This window comes from Talpa europaea (assembly GCF_964194135.1).
Source record: "Talpa europaea genome assembly, chromosome: 13".
In the NCBI taxonomy this organism is placed as follows: Eukaryota; Metazoa; Chordata; class Mammalia; order Eulipotyphla; family Talpidae; genus Talpa; species Talpa europaea.
The window spans coordinates 88124231-88139575 of record NC_140080.1 but is presented as its reverse complement, the minus strand read 5'-3'; the positions used below and the strand labels follow the sequence as shown (position 1 = coordinate 88139575).

At 44.1% G+C, this 15345-nt stretch overlaps 1 protein-coding gene across 4 annotated transcripts in view; it reads right to left on the bottom strand.

Moving 5' to 3' along the window:
• The window catches only part of NEDD4L (NEDD4 like E3 ubiquitin protein ligase), a gene marked incomplete at both ends in the record, with an annotated part of 297800 nt that overhangs the window by 62107 nt on the left and 220348 nt on the right, over positions 1–15345 (bottom strand). For 3 of the 4 annotated variants that reach the window (XM_084252061.1, XM_084252062.1, XM_084252063.1), the window contains 4 exons: positions 1071–1237; positions 2861–2963; positions 3125–3186; positions 9971–10021. In XM_084252061.1, the coding sequence (XP_084108187.1) occupies positions 1071–1237; positions 2861–2963; positions 3125–3186; positions 9971–10021 (383 nt within the window). Of the gene's footprint in view, positions 1–1070; positions 1238–2860; positions 2964–3124; positions 3187–9970; positions 10022–15345 lie in introns of those variants that run through there. The other variant, XM_084252064.1, reaches the window with a different exon arrangement.

Below are 15345 nucleotides of genomic sequence, written 5' to 3'. Positions count from 1 at the left end.
CCAATATGGAGGCTTAGGAAGGACTGGCCAGTGGTTGCTGTCTGAGCGCCTTTTCCCAAGGAACGAAACAAAACCTAGACCAGGCTTCCTGGACATCTTCCTCATGTCAATCAAATGTATAATATTGTAAAAAACAAGAAAGCATTACTGAAAGCAACGTCGTACCACATCACCACAAACAAGTTCCTTTCAGACTCTGTGTTCAAAAGAAAATGAACTCAATATACTTGCTTTCATTACATACTGACAATGACAATTCAGTGATAATTAACTCCTTGTCTTGGCTGCTAGGGAGCTCATGAGTTCTGGGATGATTTTTCCTTTCCTTCTTTTGATAGTTTAGTTTTCCTTTTTGTGATGTATTAATAGCTCTAGGTCTTGCCGTATACTATTAAAAACAAGCTGCTTCAAATCCTCTTTTACAGTAGCTGGGGTTTAGCGAGTGCTTATTTGCTGTCATCAAACCAAAAATTGCCGAGTGAACAAAACAGTAATCAGTTCATTGCATCCCTGAGGCTGGGGAGGGATTTGAATAAACAGTAATTAGTAATTCTGAGTTTGCAACCCTCCCATGTGCTCCTAATCTCCTAATTATATCAAGGGGACGATATATAAATTTCCCAAAAAGGAAAAAAAAAATTTGAGAGAATTTCCAAATCAAATAACTAATGGGCGTGAGAATCCAAAAACTTTGAGAAGAGAGAAAACTGCACAGCCAAATCTACTTGCTGTTTTCTATTCTGGGTGAGTCAGGAGAGGATGCTGAGGAGGGCGGTGATACAGTCATGTACCTAAGGTAAATCTAGGAAAAGTAACATCCAGTTGATATTTCATGAATCTACATAAAGACACAAAAAAATGAGTTCATATTTAAAATAGCAGGCTCTGATACTGGGCAGGAGCTGCTTCTTTAGAATCCTTGAATTCTGATGGGCTCCTGTTCTCTTAAATGAAGTGCAGGTGTGTCCTGTTGGCCTCCACCACCACAGGCTCTGTCGAGGAGTCCATCCCCCCACCGGGCCCCCCAGAGTGGCTATGACCGAGCTGCCCGTCCCCCCATAAGCACTCACATCAGGCTCGGGCGGTGCCACTGAGTGGTCCGGTTGTTGTGGTTGACGTAGTAAGTACGACCTAAATTGTCCACCTTTTCTTCCCAGCCGGGGGGCAGAGGTGGAGGTGGAAGCTCCTCCTGGTGCTGAGAAGCCGAGTCGTTGGAGTCAACCACATCCCAGCCATGCTGTGGGATAAGGGAAGAGGAAGGTGATGAGGCCGGTCCTCAGACCCAAGGAAGAGACAGTTACCAGGTCCTCCCCGCCCTCCTTGCTCCTTTGCACGCTGGCTTGGGCCTGGCTTCATGTGCCACCTTTGAAGAAATTCCCCCAAAAGGGCACAGAAATCAATTCTAGAAGAATCAAAAAATACTCAAAAAATCCTTTGAGTAATGGCCAATTAAGTGCCCCACGTTGTAGGGAATGACACAACTTGGCTACGGACAGTGTTAGGTCACTGAGTCACACTGCAGTCTTCTTATTTCGAGTTCCATTTTTTGACCGAAGGCTGCCCACGCTGTACCAAGCCAGACTGATGACATGGGTCATGTCACAGCTGTCGCCTTTTCAACATCCCCGAAGGTAACGGGGAGCTGGGCAGATGAGCCTGACTGCACGTGTGTTCTCAGAGAAGGCTCGGCACAAGTGGTCAGGAGCACTCCCCAGGGAGGAGGCCCGGAGGTTGCTATGGGAAGACGGACGGCTCCCTCCCACCTTGCATCTAGTAAATCACAAGAATCAGAAGTCTGGAACTGCTGCTTTCCATTTGGGTGCCTCTCACTTGCAGCCACCCCATCAACAGACTTCATGGTACCAGCTAGAGTTACATTTTTGCAACGCATATTTTAAGCATTAAGTATTTCTTCTTAACATCCCCAGTAAAGTCACTGGAAAATTAAGTAATTCACTGGTTAGTGCAGTTGGAAGAATAGCAGAGTGTACAAAATTCCTTGGACTGGAGATAAAAATCTGTTGATGTGCTTATGAAACCCAACATTCGCAACTGTCTACCACCCACTTCATTGCTCTCAATACATGGAGATGAAAGTGCACAGATGACGTCCTGCCTGGAAACAGGACCGTGGGGCCAGCGGGGGTTTGGTGAGCTTGCCCACAACACATTATTCACATATCATGCATCTGCAACAGCTGCAAACAGATGTGCCTACAGCCATACAGAGAATGACGTGCTATGGGCAGATGGGCCTCTTGGAAATTTTCAGAACAATGTGAGGATTTGCCTAACAAAACAGCATAGTCTGAAGCACGAGCCTCCCAGGTACTCGGGACTGGTAGAGTCCTGTGACCAGAATGTTCAAAGGCAGCTGCGTCAAGAGGGAAAAAAGAAAATGCCTCTAGAGATCTAATTCCTAAATTAATGCTATCACCTATGGGCCAAAGGCAGAAGAAATTTGAAAAAGATTTTTGAAGTCATTTTAATTCTTAGAAACAATTCCAAGGACTAAAAGAAATGTACAAAGGGCTGTAGAGTTCAAGGAAATAAGAGAATTAAATACCAAGAGAACTTCACAGAGGGCTGGGTCTATTGATAAAATCATAAAATATGGGGAATGCATTTTATAAGCAGAAATTTCTCCAATTATTAGTGTTGTCATATACAATGAAAAGTTCATCTTTTGTACTAAAATTCATGGGTTAATTATCAAAGACAGATCTATGAACACATGTAAGATTTTTCATGCTTAAGCTTTATAAACTTTAATTTCCTTTGATTGTAAAGGCTTCAAGTAAAATATAAATATGATCATGGGCTAGGCAGACAGACCAAGGTCTAAAGCTCCATGACTCACCTCCATGTCTTCCCTCTGCTCACTATTTTCTTCATCTTGACCTCCATTTTTCGGCATGTAGGCCATTTTCAATCGCAAAAATCCCTTAACTCGAGATTTATGACTACAAGATGGAAGAAAATGAGATGTCAAGGATAGGATTTGGTTACACCTTTTGCATCTGGGATGACTTTTTAAAAAGATGAAATAGGAACAGAACTTGATATCTTCCTCAGGGGAAACCAATAAGCAAGCACACAGGTTACCAACACCTCCAATGCTCACCTTCTTGGTCTGAGGAGAAAATCCTTAAATGTATAGGGTCGCTCCATGGTCGGATCTTCTGTCTACAGGGAAGAAAAAGTAAGTGAAGTTTCAATACGCCCGAGAGTCATATTTTAGAGACCCCAAACTGGATTAGAGGGGAAATATTTTCATGTTTTAGAATGTCGGAATAGTGAAACAGTTGGCTCTTGAACCACTACTTGAGAATTAATTAATTAAACCTCGTAAAGGTCACAGGGCTTTATTGACTCAAGATCCACTAGATGTCACTATCAACGTCCGTCTTTGGAGCCAACCCCAGACTTACACAAATGACAAAATTACAGTCATCATTGCCAAGTGTAATTTCTAACTGCGGGGTGCAGGCCTCCATCTCCCACCAGGGATTAACTAGGGAGAATCAGGGGTCATGGTGCCTTCTTGACCCTGTGACTCAAAAATCTGAAAGTGAAGCTAACAGGAAAATACGTGCAATCTAATCTAGGAAAGGAATTTGACTTTATTTTTAACATTAAAGTATCATGTCACCAGCATAAAAGAACAGAAAGGTTATCTTCACAGAGATCACCCTATATCTAGGCCATTTCCAGAGCTTATTCATGAATTTAGGAATGTATCTGTGATAGCTATTCCTTTAAAACACCAGTCTTCAGGGGGCCTCCCTGGTGGCACAAGGGGTAAAGATGCAACCGATGAAGCTATCCGCAGCCTCTGCAGCACGAGTTCGATCCCCAGCCAAGGAGCTACCCACATGGTGCAGCAGATCTCTCCTGACTTGCCCACTGCTCCCCTCAGCAGTGTACTTCAGTCGATCTGCCTATCTGTTCCCCACCCTGTCTCTGGTGAATCCTCTCACCCCCCGCATCTCTGGCCTCTTCCCCACTTCTTGTATGTATAAATAAATAAATCTTTGAAGAAAAATAAAAAACCAGTCTTCAATTTATTGTGCAAAAGCAGAAGTTGGAAAAAATGTCATTAATTTTTAAATATGGTATATAGCAAATGCTCAAATACCTGAATTCTTCAATTAAACATAATGTAAACTATAATATATACTTGTCTAGCAAGAGAGACAAACCACTATAAAATGAGTTGCCCTATCACAGAGGCACATGTGTGTGTGTGTGTGTGCATGTATGTGTTTGTATTTGAAACCTTATCTGTTTATGTCATAACCTGCTGTAAACTCCCTGCTGCTTCCTACTCTCCACGTAACACAGTGCCAATTCTTTCCTACGGCCTGCGAAGTCAAACATGCTCTAGCTCTTCATTTTTAACCTTGTCATAAAGCAGTCTCTCCAGTCACCCCTTATTCCAACCATTCTGGCTTCCTCTGTCCTATGAGTACATTATATCTAATCCTGCCCTAGCAGGTCTTCTGCTGGACAGCTCTCCCTCTAGATGCCCCAGCTATCTCCACCTCGCATTTGGGCCTGAGATCCCAGATCACACTTCTGACCTCAGAGAGATCTTATATTAAGTCACCACCATTCGCCTCTCCCTAATCACCATTTGTCACAGCATCCTGATTTATCCACCCTTCACTGTCTCGCTTAACTTGTTCATTTATTTACTAGTTTATCATCAATCACTTCTAAAATGCATGCTTTTAAATCAGAGACTTGGATTTGTTCACTAGTGTATCACTGCTGCCAAGAACATGGTCTGGTACAAAGTAGGTACTTGAACAAGTAGCTGATTAATTCATCTTGTCTACAGAAAACTACTGAGGCCATGAAAATTCATCACTGGAGTAAGACAATTATGTTCATTGGATGGTGCTCATTCAGGTAGTTGACTTTGACATTTTGGAAATATTTTCCAAAGCAAAGTTTCCAAATATACATCACCTATAATGGTAAATTTATTAATCAAGAACATATTGCTGGTATTTCTCTTTTCGTTTACTCAACCAACAAATAATTTCAAAACACTACCCAAGTGGACGTTATGTGGATACCACAGGGTACTGATCCTTAGGGTCATCACTATGTAGGAGGGACCATCAGGTCAACAAATAACCAGAATTGAAGGCAGAACAAGTTCAGGTGACACAGAGAGGTCACATCCAGAGCGACTTAGGGAAGACTGTTTCTGATATGGGGCTCAAAATGGGTTTTGGATATGTGGTCCAATCTGAGCTGAGTGGGGAAGCCTTGACAGGTGAACATTGGGAGGAAGGTAGGTCAAGCTAAGGAATCAGACAGCACAAGCAAAGCTATTGGGTCAGGAGGAACTGAGGCATAGCATAAGCTGCGCGAGAGAGTGAACAGAGAAAACCACAGAGCTTAGAGCTCAGAAACTGTCCACACATGATGTAGTTTAAAAGACAAACACCACACAGATCAAGAGGCAGAGTCCTCGGTCTGCGTCCTGCCTTCATTGCTTACAGAACCATGTGGCCAACTTCCTGCAACTCTGTGCCCCAGCATCCTCATCTATAAAAGGAGCAGAAGAGCATCTTACTCACAGGGTTGTTGTTGGATTAAACCAATCAGTTGAATTGGTATAAAGACCTGGCACAAATATTGGTCCTTAACATTGTCAGCCAATTGGACATTTTTGAGAACTTTGTGATATTGCCAGCTCAATGCTGTGCAATAGGACAGGACATTCCAAAGTGAAAATTCACCTGCACAGAAATTCTCTAGCCTGAATGAGGTGATGATCTTGAGGATAATTATGGGATTTTCTCCCTGGCAAAATCTAGATTTCAATTTGATCATAGTCTGTGGACAAAAGCCAAGTGGAGACACCCATGAGGGTACTAGGAGCTCCTGGTAGAAAGTTTCTCAGACAGACTGATGCTACAGTACTTTTGGCCCAAATGACTGCTGCTGCCTTCTGTCCCAGAGCATGAGACTTCAGAAGAAATTCTTGAAGATGACCAATGCTTTTATGTTAAAAATATAAAGGGCATTCAGTAGAATACAGCCACTATGACACACATAAAGAGAAGTAGTTTTGCAACAAACAGAGGTGGCTAGCCTTAGCAGAACACTAGCCCCCAAACCTGGAGGCCACCAGCCGAAAGCTGCAGGCTGAGCCCACTCCCAGGCCCTGGACCATATCACAGATGGATGCTGGAGACCTAAAGTCTGGTCCAGCACTGCTACCGACTTGCCTATCTTTGGGTCTGGAAGTCCTCACCTGTAATATATAGGGAGTGAACAAATGGTCTCTAGCAACCCTCTAAACTCTAAGATAGTGCACCTGTACCAGAGTGAAGGAGGACCCTGGCTCGCAGTCATCAATATCAAAGTGGGGCTCATCATCTGAGTCACTTGCAAGCACAGTCACAGACCCAAACACCACGCCACTCAGCAAGGTCTTCCTCAAGCATAGAGACAACTCTAAAGTCACCCTTGATGGCTTTGGCAAGCATTTGTCTACAACAGAAACATCAATGGTTTTTAAACAACTCTCTGCTGAAAGCATTTCCCAGGGATGCAGAGATCATGTAGCTGGGCAGGGGTGGGCGTATGCTGGGGACCAATTGGCAAGAGATGAGGCAAGAAAAATTTCAGGGGCACAACAGGCCAACACCTGCCAGAACTGTCATGCTGTAGCTAATACAAGCCTGGGGATTATTTTTGTCTCTAAAGAATTAGTAGAGATGAGCCATAAAATATTGTATGAGCTTGCAGGCAAGGATTGACTGCATTTAACAAACAAAACCAAATTCATAATTTTAAATTTTTTTTAAATCAACAGTAATAATAGCTACAGTTAAGTTTATTCTTGGTGCCCCATCATACAAGAATGAGATCGAAGAGCTATGTTTCAGCTGCTGTACAGACATCAGGCTGGTAGCATAACAACCACCTTCCTAAATCAGTCCCTCATCTTGTCCACCTGCCCCTAAGCAGGTACTGCTGCCCACATTTCCCAGGTAACACTGTATCATCAAGGTCCTTGGTGCCTCTGCTTGGACACGTCATGGAACAGTTAAGACGCTGATCACAGAGCTGATGGACGCTTAGTGTCATTTATGCAAATGCCTTCATTTGACAGGTGGGGAAACAGAGACCCAGAAAGGAAGACTGACTTATTCCAGTTAGCAAAGCAACTCTCCCTTCCATGAGATTGGAGTCAACAATGCCTGATGGAGTGAACACTGCAGACTTTATGATTATAAATTTCTGTGTCTTAATCTTGGGTCTCTCTCAGAGGTTATGTATATATGTGTAGTCTACAGGATTCAGCGCCACCCATGGTTTCAGGCATCCACTGGGAATCTTGGAAGTGGCTAAGAGGGCACTGCTGTATTTGGTGACTTTCCATTCAGCGCTTTCCCCAACCTGAGGCTGTTTCTTTCTAGTTCTAGACAGCTAATATATGAAGACTAAAATTATAGATTCAGTTCCTCAGTCACAGCAGTCAGATTTCAAATACTCAACCACCACATGTGGCTACTGTACTAGGTGGCACTGTTAAGCTGCACAAGTGAGGAACTTCCTCCCCTGATGTTCCTTAGAAATTAGAATCATGTCTTTCAGCAAATATCTATGCAGGAATGAATTCTCTATCAGCAAGAGGGGCTGCATAGAATTCATTAATAATCAAACACCCAACTAGATTCCTAAGACTTGAGAAGGCTGGGTGGGGGTGGAGGGAGGCTGGTGGCAATGGCAACTTAACTGCCCACTACATTACCACTTCCCATTATTTTCCTTCATTACCAATGAGACCATTTTCCTCTATCTAAAATTTGGTGACTTGACAAGGATTGAATCCACAGGTCATATATAATCTGCATTGACAATGGCCATGTAGCTCTCAAAAAAAAGAACATTCATCATTTGCACCACAAAATATTATGCAAATAACATTCATTTTACATATCCACATATGACCTTGATGCTGCCGTTTTCCCAGGATTGATCAAATATATCTGGGAACATATATTTATGTTCATTTATGATCATATATTTCCTGTTGATCAACTATACCTAGGAATACCTTATGGGCCCAAAGGCCATGCACATTTGGAGTAAGTTAGTAGATTCCAGCATTGTGTGGAAAATAAAGATTGCACCTTCATCCTTCTTCCTCCTTTTGCTTCCCTTATGGGCTCTCTCTCTGATTACATTTGGTTTCACAAGGCTAGTCAACTTAAAGTATGGACTTGATGGCACTCCACTGTAAGCTATCTTTGGGCAGATACAAAATTGGAAGGCTCGATTACTCAACCGGCTTAGCTCACGCAGATATATCCAGTCCTCTCCAGGCTTTCTGTCCTATTCTTTAATCGGCTGGTTTCTATTCTAGCTCTGAGCCTTGGCACCGCTTCCTTCTTTGAAAGCTCACTCTTGTCTCCATGTAAATGCAAAGTTGAACTAGTCCTTCTATCAGCCTGTCTCTGAAAAGAAACATTCTTTTCTCCAGGAGTCCCACCCAGCCTTCCAATCACTCAGAGAAGGGACTGGTGGGGCGAGTTGTAATAAAATTTCACTTATACCTCCTACAGAGTATCAGCACATTATTTGCCATAACAGAGTTGTGCATTTTATATTGGGGAAAAGGGTGGCTGGTGACATCCACGAAAGAAATGGTCAACCATATGGTCTAAAGTTTCCATCTAAAGAGCATAAAGAGAAAAGCTACTGAGGCAGAAGAGCATAAGAGATTTTCCTCACAAATACTAAGGCAAATTTTCTGAATGTGACTTTAAAGGAATAACCAGCATCTGAGGCTTATGGATTTGGTGCTCTACATGCACACATGCACATGCACTTGCGCGCGCATGCGCGCGCGCACACACACACACACACACACACACACACACTCTCTCTCTCTCTCTCTCTCTCTCCCTCCCCAAGACCTCAAGCTTCAGGTTTTTATATTGAAACAAATAAAAATACTTCAATGCTATCACTTTTGCTTCTAATCATTTGGAAGGGAATGCACTTGAAACCTTTCTCCCTTAAGAGCTTCCCTGAGTAAGAAAGAGAAATTTCCTGCTATCATATGCTTTCACAACTTATCTTCAAAGCTTCCTGGGTAAGACACCGTCTTTCCTGATATTTAAGCATATGGCAAGACCCACAGTTTCTAAACAGCAATAAGCTTACCGGGAGTTTAAATAATTTTAGTTAATAGATTATACTATTTTTTTTAAATGCAAAGCATTAAAAAGATAACAAAGCAGCACCCTCGAAAGCAAAAACATTCGACTTATCCTCTCTTAGCTGCTACTTGAGTCACTTTGTGTGGTTCAGGAAAAGAAAGGGGAGTTAGGGAGAGCAATCTGGACAACCAAAGCTGGACTACACAATGAAGTACGTCCCACCAAGGCCTCTTGGTCCTGCCCTCACATTCTATCTGCATCGTCTTCTGGAGCACATGAGGCAACATGGCTACCCTCAGTGACGCGTCAATGCCCCGAGATGGCAGCCACACCACACGGGCTAACTCAGAGCCATTTCTGAAGCCAGAGTGGGTGAGCTAGCAGACTTCACTCAGAACCACATCTTTTTTGTTTCTGTGCTGTCACCAAGATCTGGGATCACACAAGACAAACAGCAATTCCAGACAAAGGAAACGCACATTTGATTAGTCCCAAAGGATGGATTTCAAAGCAAATACATTCCACTGACATAAGGAAGACCAGCTACAGAGCACAAGAGAAAGGAGTGGGTGGTGCGGACAGGAATATGTGAACGTAAAACTCAGGTGTGGCTGAGTTGATTCAGCACCTCCTTGCACCACCTGCAGAATGGAGGTCAGGACGGACACGCTCTTCCTTTCACCCCTCCCTGTCCTGTGGAGAAAATACACCCTGAAAATACACCCTCTGCAAACAAATAGAAGCCCTCGTGGAGTGAAGAGCGGGGCTGAACTTACCGGGAGGTGACTGAGGGGCACGTCCACCTGGCCCAGGAAGTCGTCTCGCGTCTGTTAAGAAGAGAGCAAGAGTCAGTGTCTCCGTGATTCACAGGTGTCAGCATTCTTAAGAACATTTCTTTACCAAGAGAGCAAAGGTCAAAGCCTGACACTGGTGTGCTCTGGGGTCAAAGGCAGAAGGCTCAGACAAGGCCAGTGTGATGCCCAGGTCCGATATGCCAGCATCATTTGCATTTAAAAGAAACTCAGAAGAAGCCTACTAGGAAGAGCTCAGAAGTTCCCTCTCAGGCTCTGGGAAGTCATGTCAGGTTCAAGGGTCACCAGCCACAGGGCATCTGAGAGGTCAAGTTGACACTGTGTCCTGCTGTTGGGAGTGCTTGTGTCAGAGCCTCGACCTTTGAATGAGCAGGGGTGTAAATTAGGTATGACAACTTCTGTTGCCCAATAAGAAAACATGCTGTTGCTTCTACTGCCCTCAAAATGCCAAAAGGCTGGAAAGTTCTTTTTTTAAAAAAATTTATTTATGCATATAAAAGCTGGGGTGTAGGCCAGAGTGCGGAGTGTATGTGTATGTGTGTGTGTGTGTGTGTGTGTGTGTGTGTTTGTGTATAAGAGGATTCACCAGAGACAAAGTGGTAAACAAAACAGGCAGACTGACTGAGATACACTGCTGAGGGGAGCAGCAGGTGAGACAGGAGACTGGTCTGCTGCGCCATGTGGGTAGTTCCCTGGTCAGGGATTGAACTCATGCTGCAGTGGCTGCTGTTGCTTCATAGTGCTGAGACTTAACCCCTTGCACTACCAGGGAAGCCCAATGCTGGAAAGTTCTTTAGTAAAATCAGACCCACACCCACAGCTAGCTTGAGGAAAAGTCCAAAAGCGAATCCAGACCTCTAAACCCCAAATCCCAGAATCAACACTTATGACTAAATTACTATGAAAGTTTTGAATTTATACAAACTACTTTTCAAAGGTACTTGGAAAACTCTTCTTACACTTGAAAAAGCAGCAGCAGGTAAATATAAACAAGATTTATTGAAATGATTTCCTCCAGGCTTAGGATTTCCCTTTAGGGAACTGCAACATTTGATTAGCGAGAGAACTACCTGTGTCCTCTGCACCATGCATGAAGGGTAGAGAAAAATCAAAGTGACCACTGAGTGGTGTGCTGGAAGCACCAGACCCAACGAACCCTGACAAGGAGATTCTCCTTCCTTTTGTTTTGTTGGCTGTAGCTATCACAATCCAACATGACAAACCTCATCCAGCGAAAGGCTACAGAACATGCCAATAAATGTTGTGTATCTAGCAAAGAAGTGGTCAGCAGATGGCCCTGGAAAAGACGTCTTTGCTCTTCAAAGCATGAGCAAGCATGCCTCTCCTCAATGAAGCCAATTTCCTTACACTTACAAGGCGAATACAAATGTCAGTTAACTATGAATCAGAAAAACCAGAAACGTGGGGACTACTGACATCAAGGGTGTGTCCACTCATGGTGACTGGCATGCTGTTGCTGCTACCTCTCCTCCCACTGGTGTTGATGCCCCAAAGGCAAAGCATGTGGATTTGGGGTGCTACCCATCAGTCATTCATTAAGTACATTCTAACAAAAAGTCACAAAACATTTATCTGCCTCTGTTGTTTTGCTAGGGAGCTGTCAGAGTTTCAAACCAACCTAGTGAGTTCAGCTTTGCCCAGACAGTGAAAGACAGGCGCCTGCCACACGGCGCTACAGCAGCGCAGCCAGCAGTGTGCAAGGCCCCGTCTGATCCTCACAGCCATCGAGAGAGTGGGCCCTATTATTACTGCAGATGGGGAGGCCAGATTCAGCGAGGACTGTGAGCTGCCCGAGCTCCCTACCTGGGCGGGACCAGAGTGCAGGCTCTTAGCTAACACCCTCTCAGTGACCGGCGGCTCCAGGCTTCTCAGTGGGATGTTGGCTCTCGACAGTGTGGATGAGCGGGAGTCTAATGATAGCACCGTTTTACGAGACTTTGCGGGGGCGAGGGAGTTCTGTTGAAATGTCCATTTGCTATGTTATCTTTAACACCACGTCCCGTTCCAACCCTGCTCCTTTCCTCAAAGGAAACAATTTATAGAATCCCTAAGAGCCTCGCGGTCGAGCCAGGCCACCGCCGGTACCGTATCAAGTTCTCCCATGACACGTAAAACCCAATTTCTAAAACAGCCAGAGAAGCAGCCGCCTCACGATGCAAGTCAACACAACACAAGGCTCTTACTTTTGGGCTAAACAGGCTTAAATAGAAATTTCAAAGGGACATGGAGTTGGTTGAGATCTAGGTTTCCATGCATCTCACTGTTGCCAAAATTATGACATTTCAGGCCATGTAAAATATTTTGGTTAATGATATGACACAGATTATAAAATATGTCTCTAGTGCCAATGAAGCATCTAGTAAGGCACCAGAGAACCTACAGTGGCCATATGTTGAGGTGAGAAGTCAGGGGTGTGTGATGTATTGGGGGTTCCAGAGAGACTTTAGAGGCCCTATCACAACATCCTGAGTCATTACTGCAAAGGACGACATCTTATACCAACACAGTTAAAAAAAAAAAAAAAAAAAGCATTTTTAATAATTTCCATGAAAAAATTACTTCCAACAAATCTCATGTTAACTATAAGAACCTTCAACAACCAAATTAGTTTCAACTCATACGGTGAATACTGACATTTCTTGTACTTATTTTGAAGTGGTAAATAAACTGGCCAATGTCAACTTCAATTACTTTGTAGTGGCATTCTTGAGGCTGAAAATAAGCAGCTAGGACCAAAATTGCACATGTTTTCTTCTTACAGACCAGATTTTTTTCCAATGTAATTGCAATGCAACAAAGAACCCTTGGAATGTGTCTTATAAGGTGAAACAGGAATCTATATTCCATTATTGAAAAAGTGAAATAAATCTGTCAAGCACTGTCGCTCTTAGAGCTCACTCTCTAAATGATGATTCACTACATTCAGAATTGACCCTCCCCCCTATAAGAATAACTATTCCCTTTTCAATAGGAAGGAGGGGGACAAGTGTGTGCCACGGTCATGGAGAGGTACGCTGCCCCCAACTGTGGCACCGGGAAGCCTTGGGACTGTCAATCACGGCAGCTCCAGTAAAAACATATGGAGGCCCTGGTGACGCTCCCAAGGTTCCCTGTGAGTATACGGGCAGAGTGGCCACAAGGGCACAGATGCCAGGTTTCACTGTCCTTCCAGATTAAATGTGACTCGATTTCTCAGAGAACACATGCATTCATATAAGAGACAACACAGACTTCTGATCTTTAGGTTAGAACTGTACTGGAGGGCTGCTGACTCCACGCTACCTGCCAAGGAGACCCTGGTCAGGCAGGCTTAGAGATGATGTCACACTGAAGCAGGAAGGGAGAGCAGGAGGGCTGTATGGAAGGGAAGCAGTGGAAGGCAGCAAGGGTGCCTGCAGGTAAAACTGGCATCCCACAGGCATTTATGAGGTTACAAATACCAGCAGGAGTGGTATCAAAAACAAACAAACAAACAAAAAAACCCAGGCAATTGTCAGAAGGCAAAATGACACACGTGTCATTCCGGAGCTATGTTCTAATGCAGTATTTGCTAACCTGTGAACTGTAACCTACGGGCAATTCATAAACATTTTTTTAAATTAAATATATCAAAATAAAACTACTAGTACCTCAAGTGAAATTAAAACACTGCTTTAGGTAATTTTTTTAGTAACATACTTCTATGAATAGGTTTACTAAGTTGTGATCTAAAACGAATTACTTTTTGAGTGCTACCCCCGAAGTTTAAAAGCCACCCAATGACAGTCAATGCAAACCAATTGCCTGGGGTCGTATCCTAGAAATAATGAAGTAGTGCTGTCAAGAAAATGATACTTTGAATTTCTCAAGACAAATGATACTTCGAATTTCTCAAGGAATTAGAACATAAGCTACAGAAAAAGTGAAGAGGAAAGACAGCGCATGACTAGACCTTTGTCTATTACAAAGCAACATAAATAACTTAATTCTAAGACTAAGCCAGAAACATAACCTTTGCTTTCCCACTAAACCATTAAATGCAACTTCCCCGTCTGCGGCTTCCTTCCAAGCACATTCACCAGTGCTGACTAGATGGGAAGGGGGTTTTCTATTTTTAGGGCAGCTTGGAAGCATGTGGCCAGAATTAGCTAAATAATGAATGGCTTGAGAAACTTTTACAGACACTTTTAGACACAATGTTAGAGTGACTCTTTAACAGCTCATTGTCTGCAGAGACACCTGAATGTCAAGAAGCCTGGACTTGCAGGCAGCTCACTGGCCTCACTAAAGCACAGTCAGTTGTCATCAGACAAAAGGAAGGAAGAAAATCCTTTCTGTTTCCACTAGTCACACTCATTGGCCTAGCAGAGGGACAGCAGACCGGCTGAGGCTCCTGCAGAAATGGCAGGGAGGGTTCTGGCCTTCGCCACTTGGTATCATTCAGCGTGCACCCCCTGGCATCTCTGGCTTTCAAGGTGAATAGCTCAAGTAAAGCCAGTTACCTGAATGAGGCAAGTGGCATTTTGTGAAAAAGAAAAAAAAGGGTGCAAGGATGATGCACAGGCGCTGACCAACACTCACCTGATTTGCCCCAGACCACACCCTCAATGCAACTCAGATAATATTTGGTCAGAGCACACAGCGGGATGCCACCAGCCAGTCCCACTGCCGTTTGGCTTGTGGCTGCTGGGAGGACACCTCCCATTCAAGGCAACAGAGTAAGGTGTGCCCTGGAGACACTGGCTCTTATTTCTAACAACAAACAAGATGTCCCTGTCAACGCCATGGCAGCGCAATCTCCCAGGGCTTTTACAGCCCCAGGAAGATAATGCTGGGAGGGAGGGAGGGGGAAGTCAACCTTGCTGGCTGAAGCGGTCACCATGAAGACCCCTATTTTAAGGATGCCCCTCGGAAGACAAAAACAGAAGAGGCAGCTGGAGCTAAGAACCCTAGGGGCTCTGCGGTGGCAGCCTGGCTTTCATCCAGGAGCCTAACTAGACCAGTATTATTTGGGCTGCTTGCGGGCTCGAGGGGAGCCCCGGTTACCATAGGTACCTCATGGGCGATCACACCGGGCAAGAGACTGCTGGGTGTCAGTGGCGAACACTCGGTCCTCTCCCAGCTCCAAATATAAGCACGTTCCAGGCCTGGGGTCAAATGCGGGCTGTGGAAATTGCAGCTTTTTTCACCAGTAGCACTTAATTATGAGAATTTAAGATTCAAGAAACTGTGGGGTACAAACTTTGGGAATCAGATACAAAATGGGAGCCCCATGAGTGGGCTATCTCCCTCAGGCAGGGGGTCACTCAGAGTCTGTTTTACTGTGCTGGGTCCTGCAG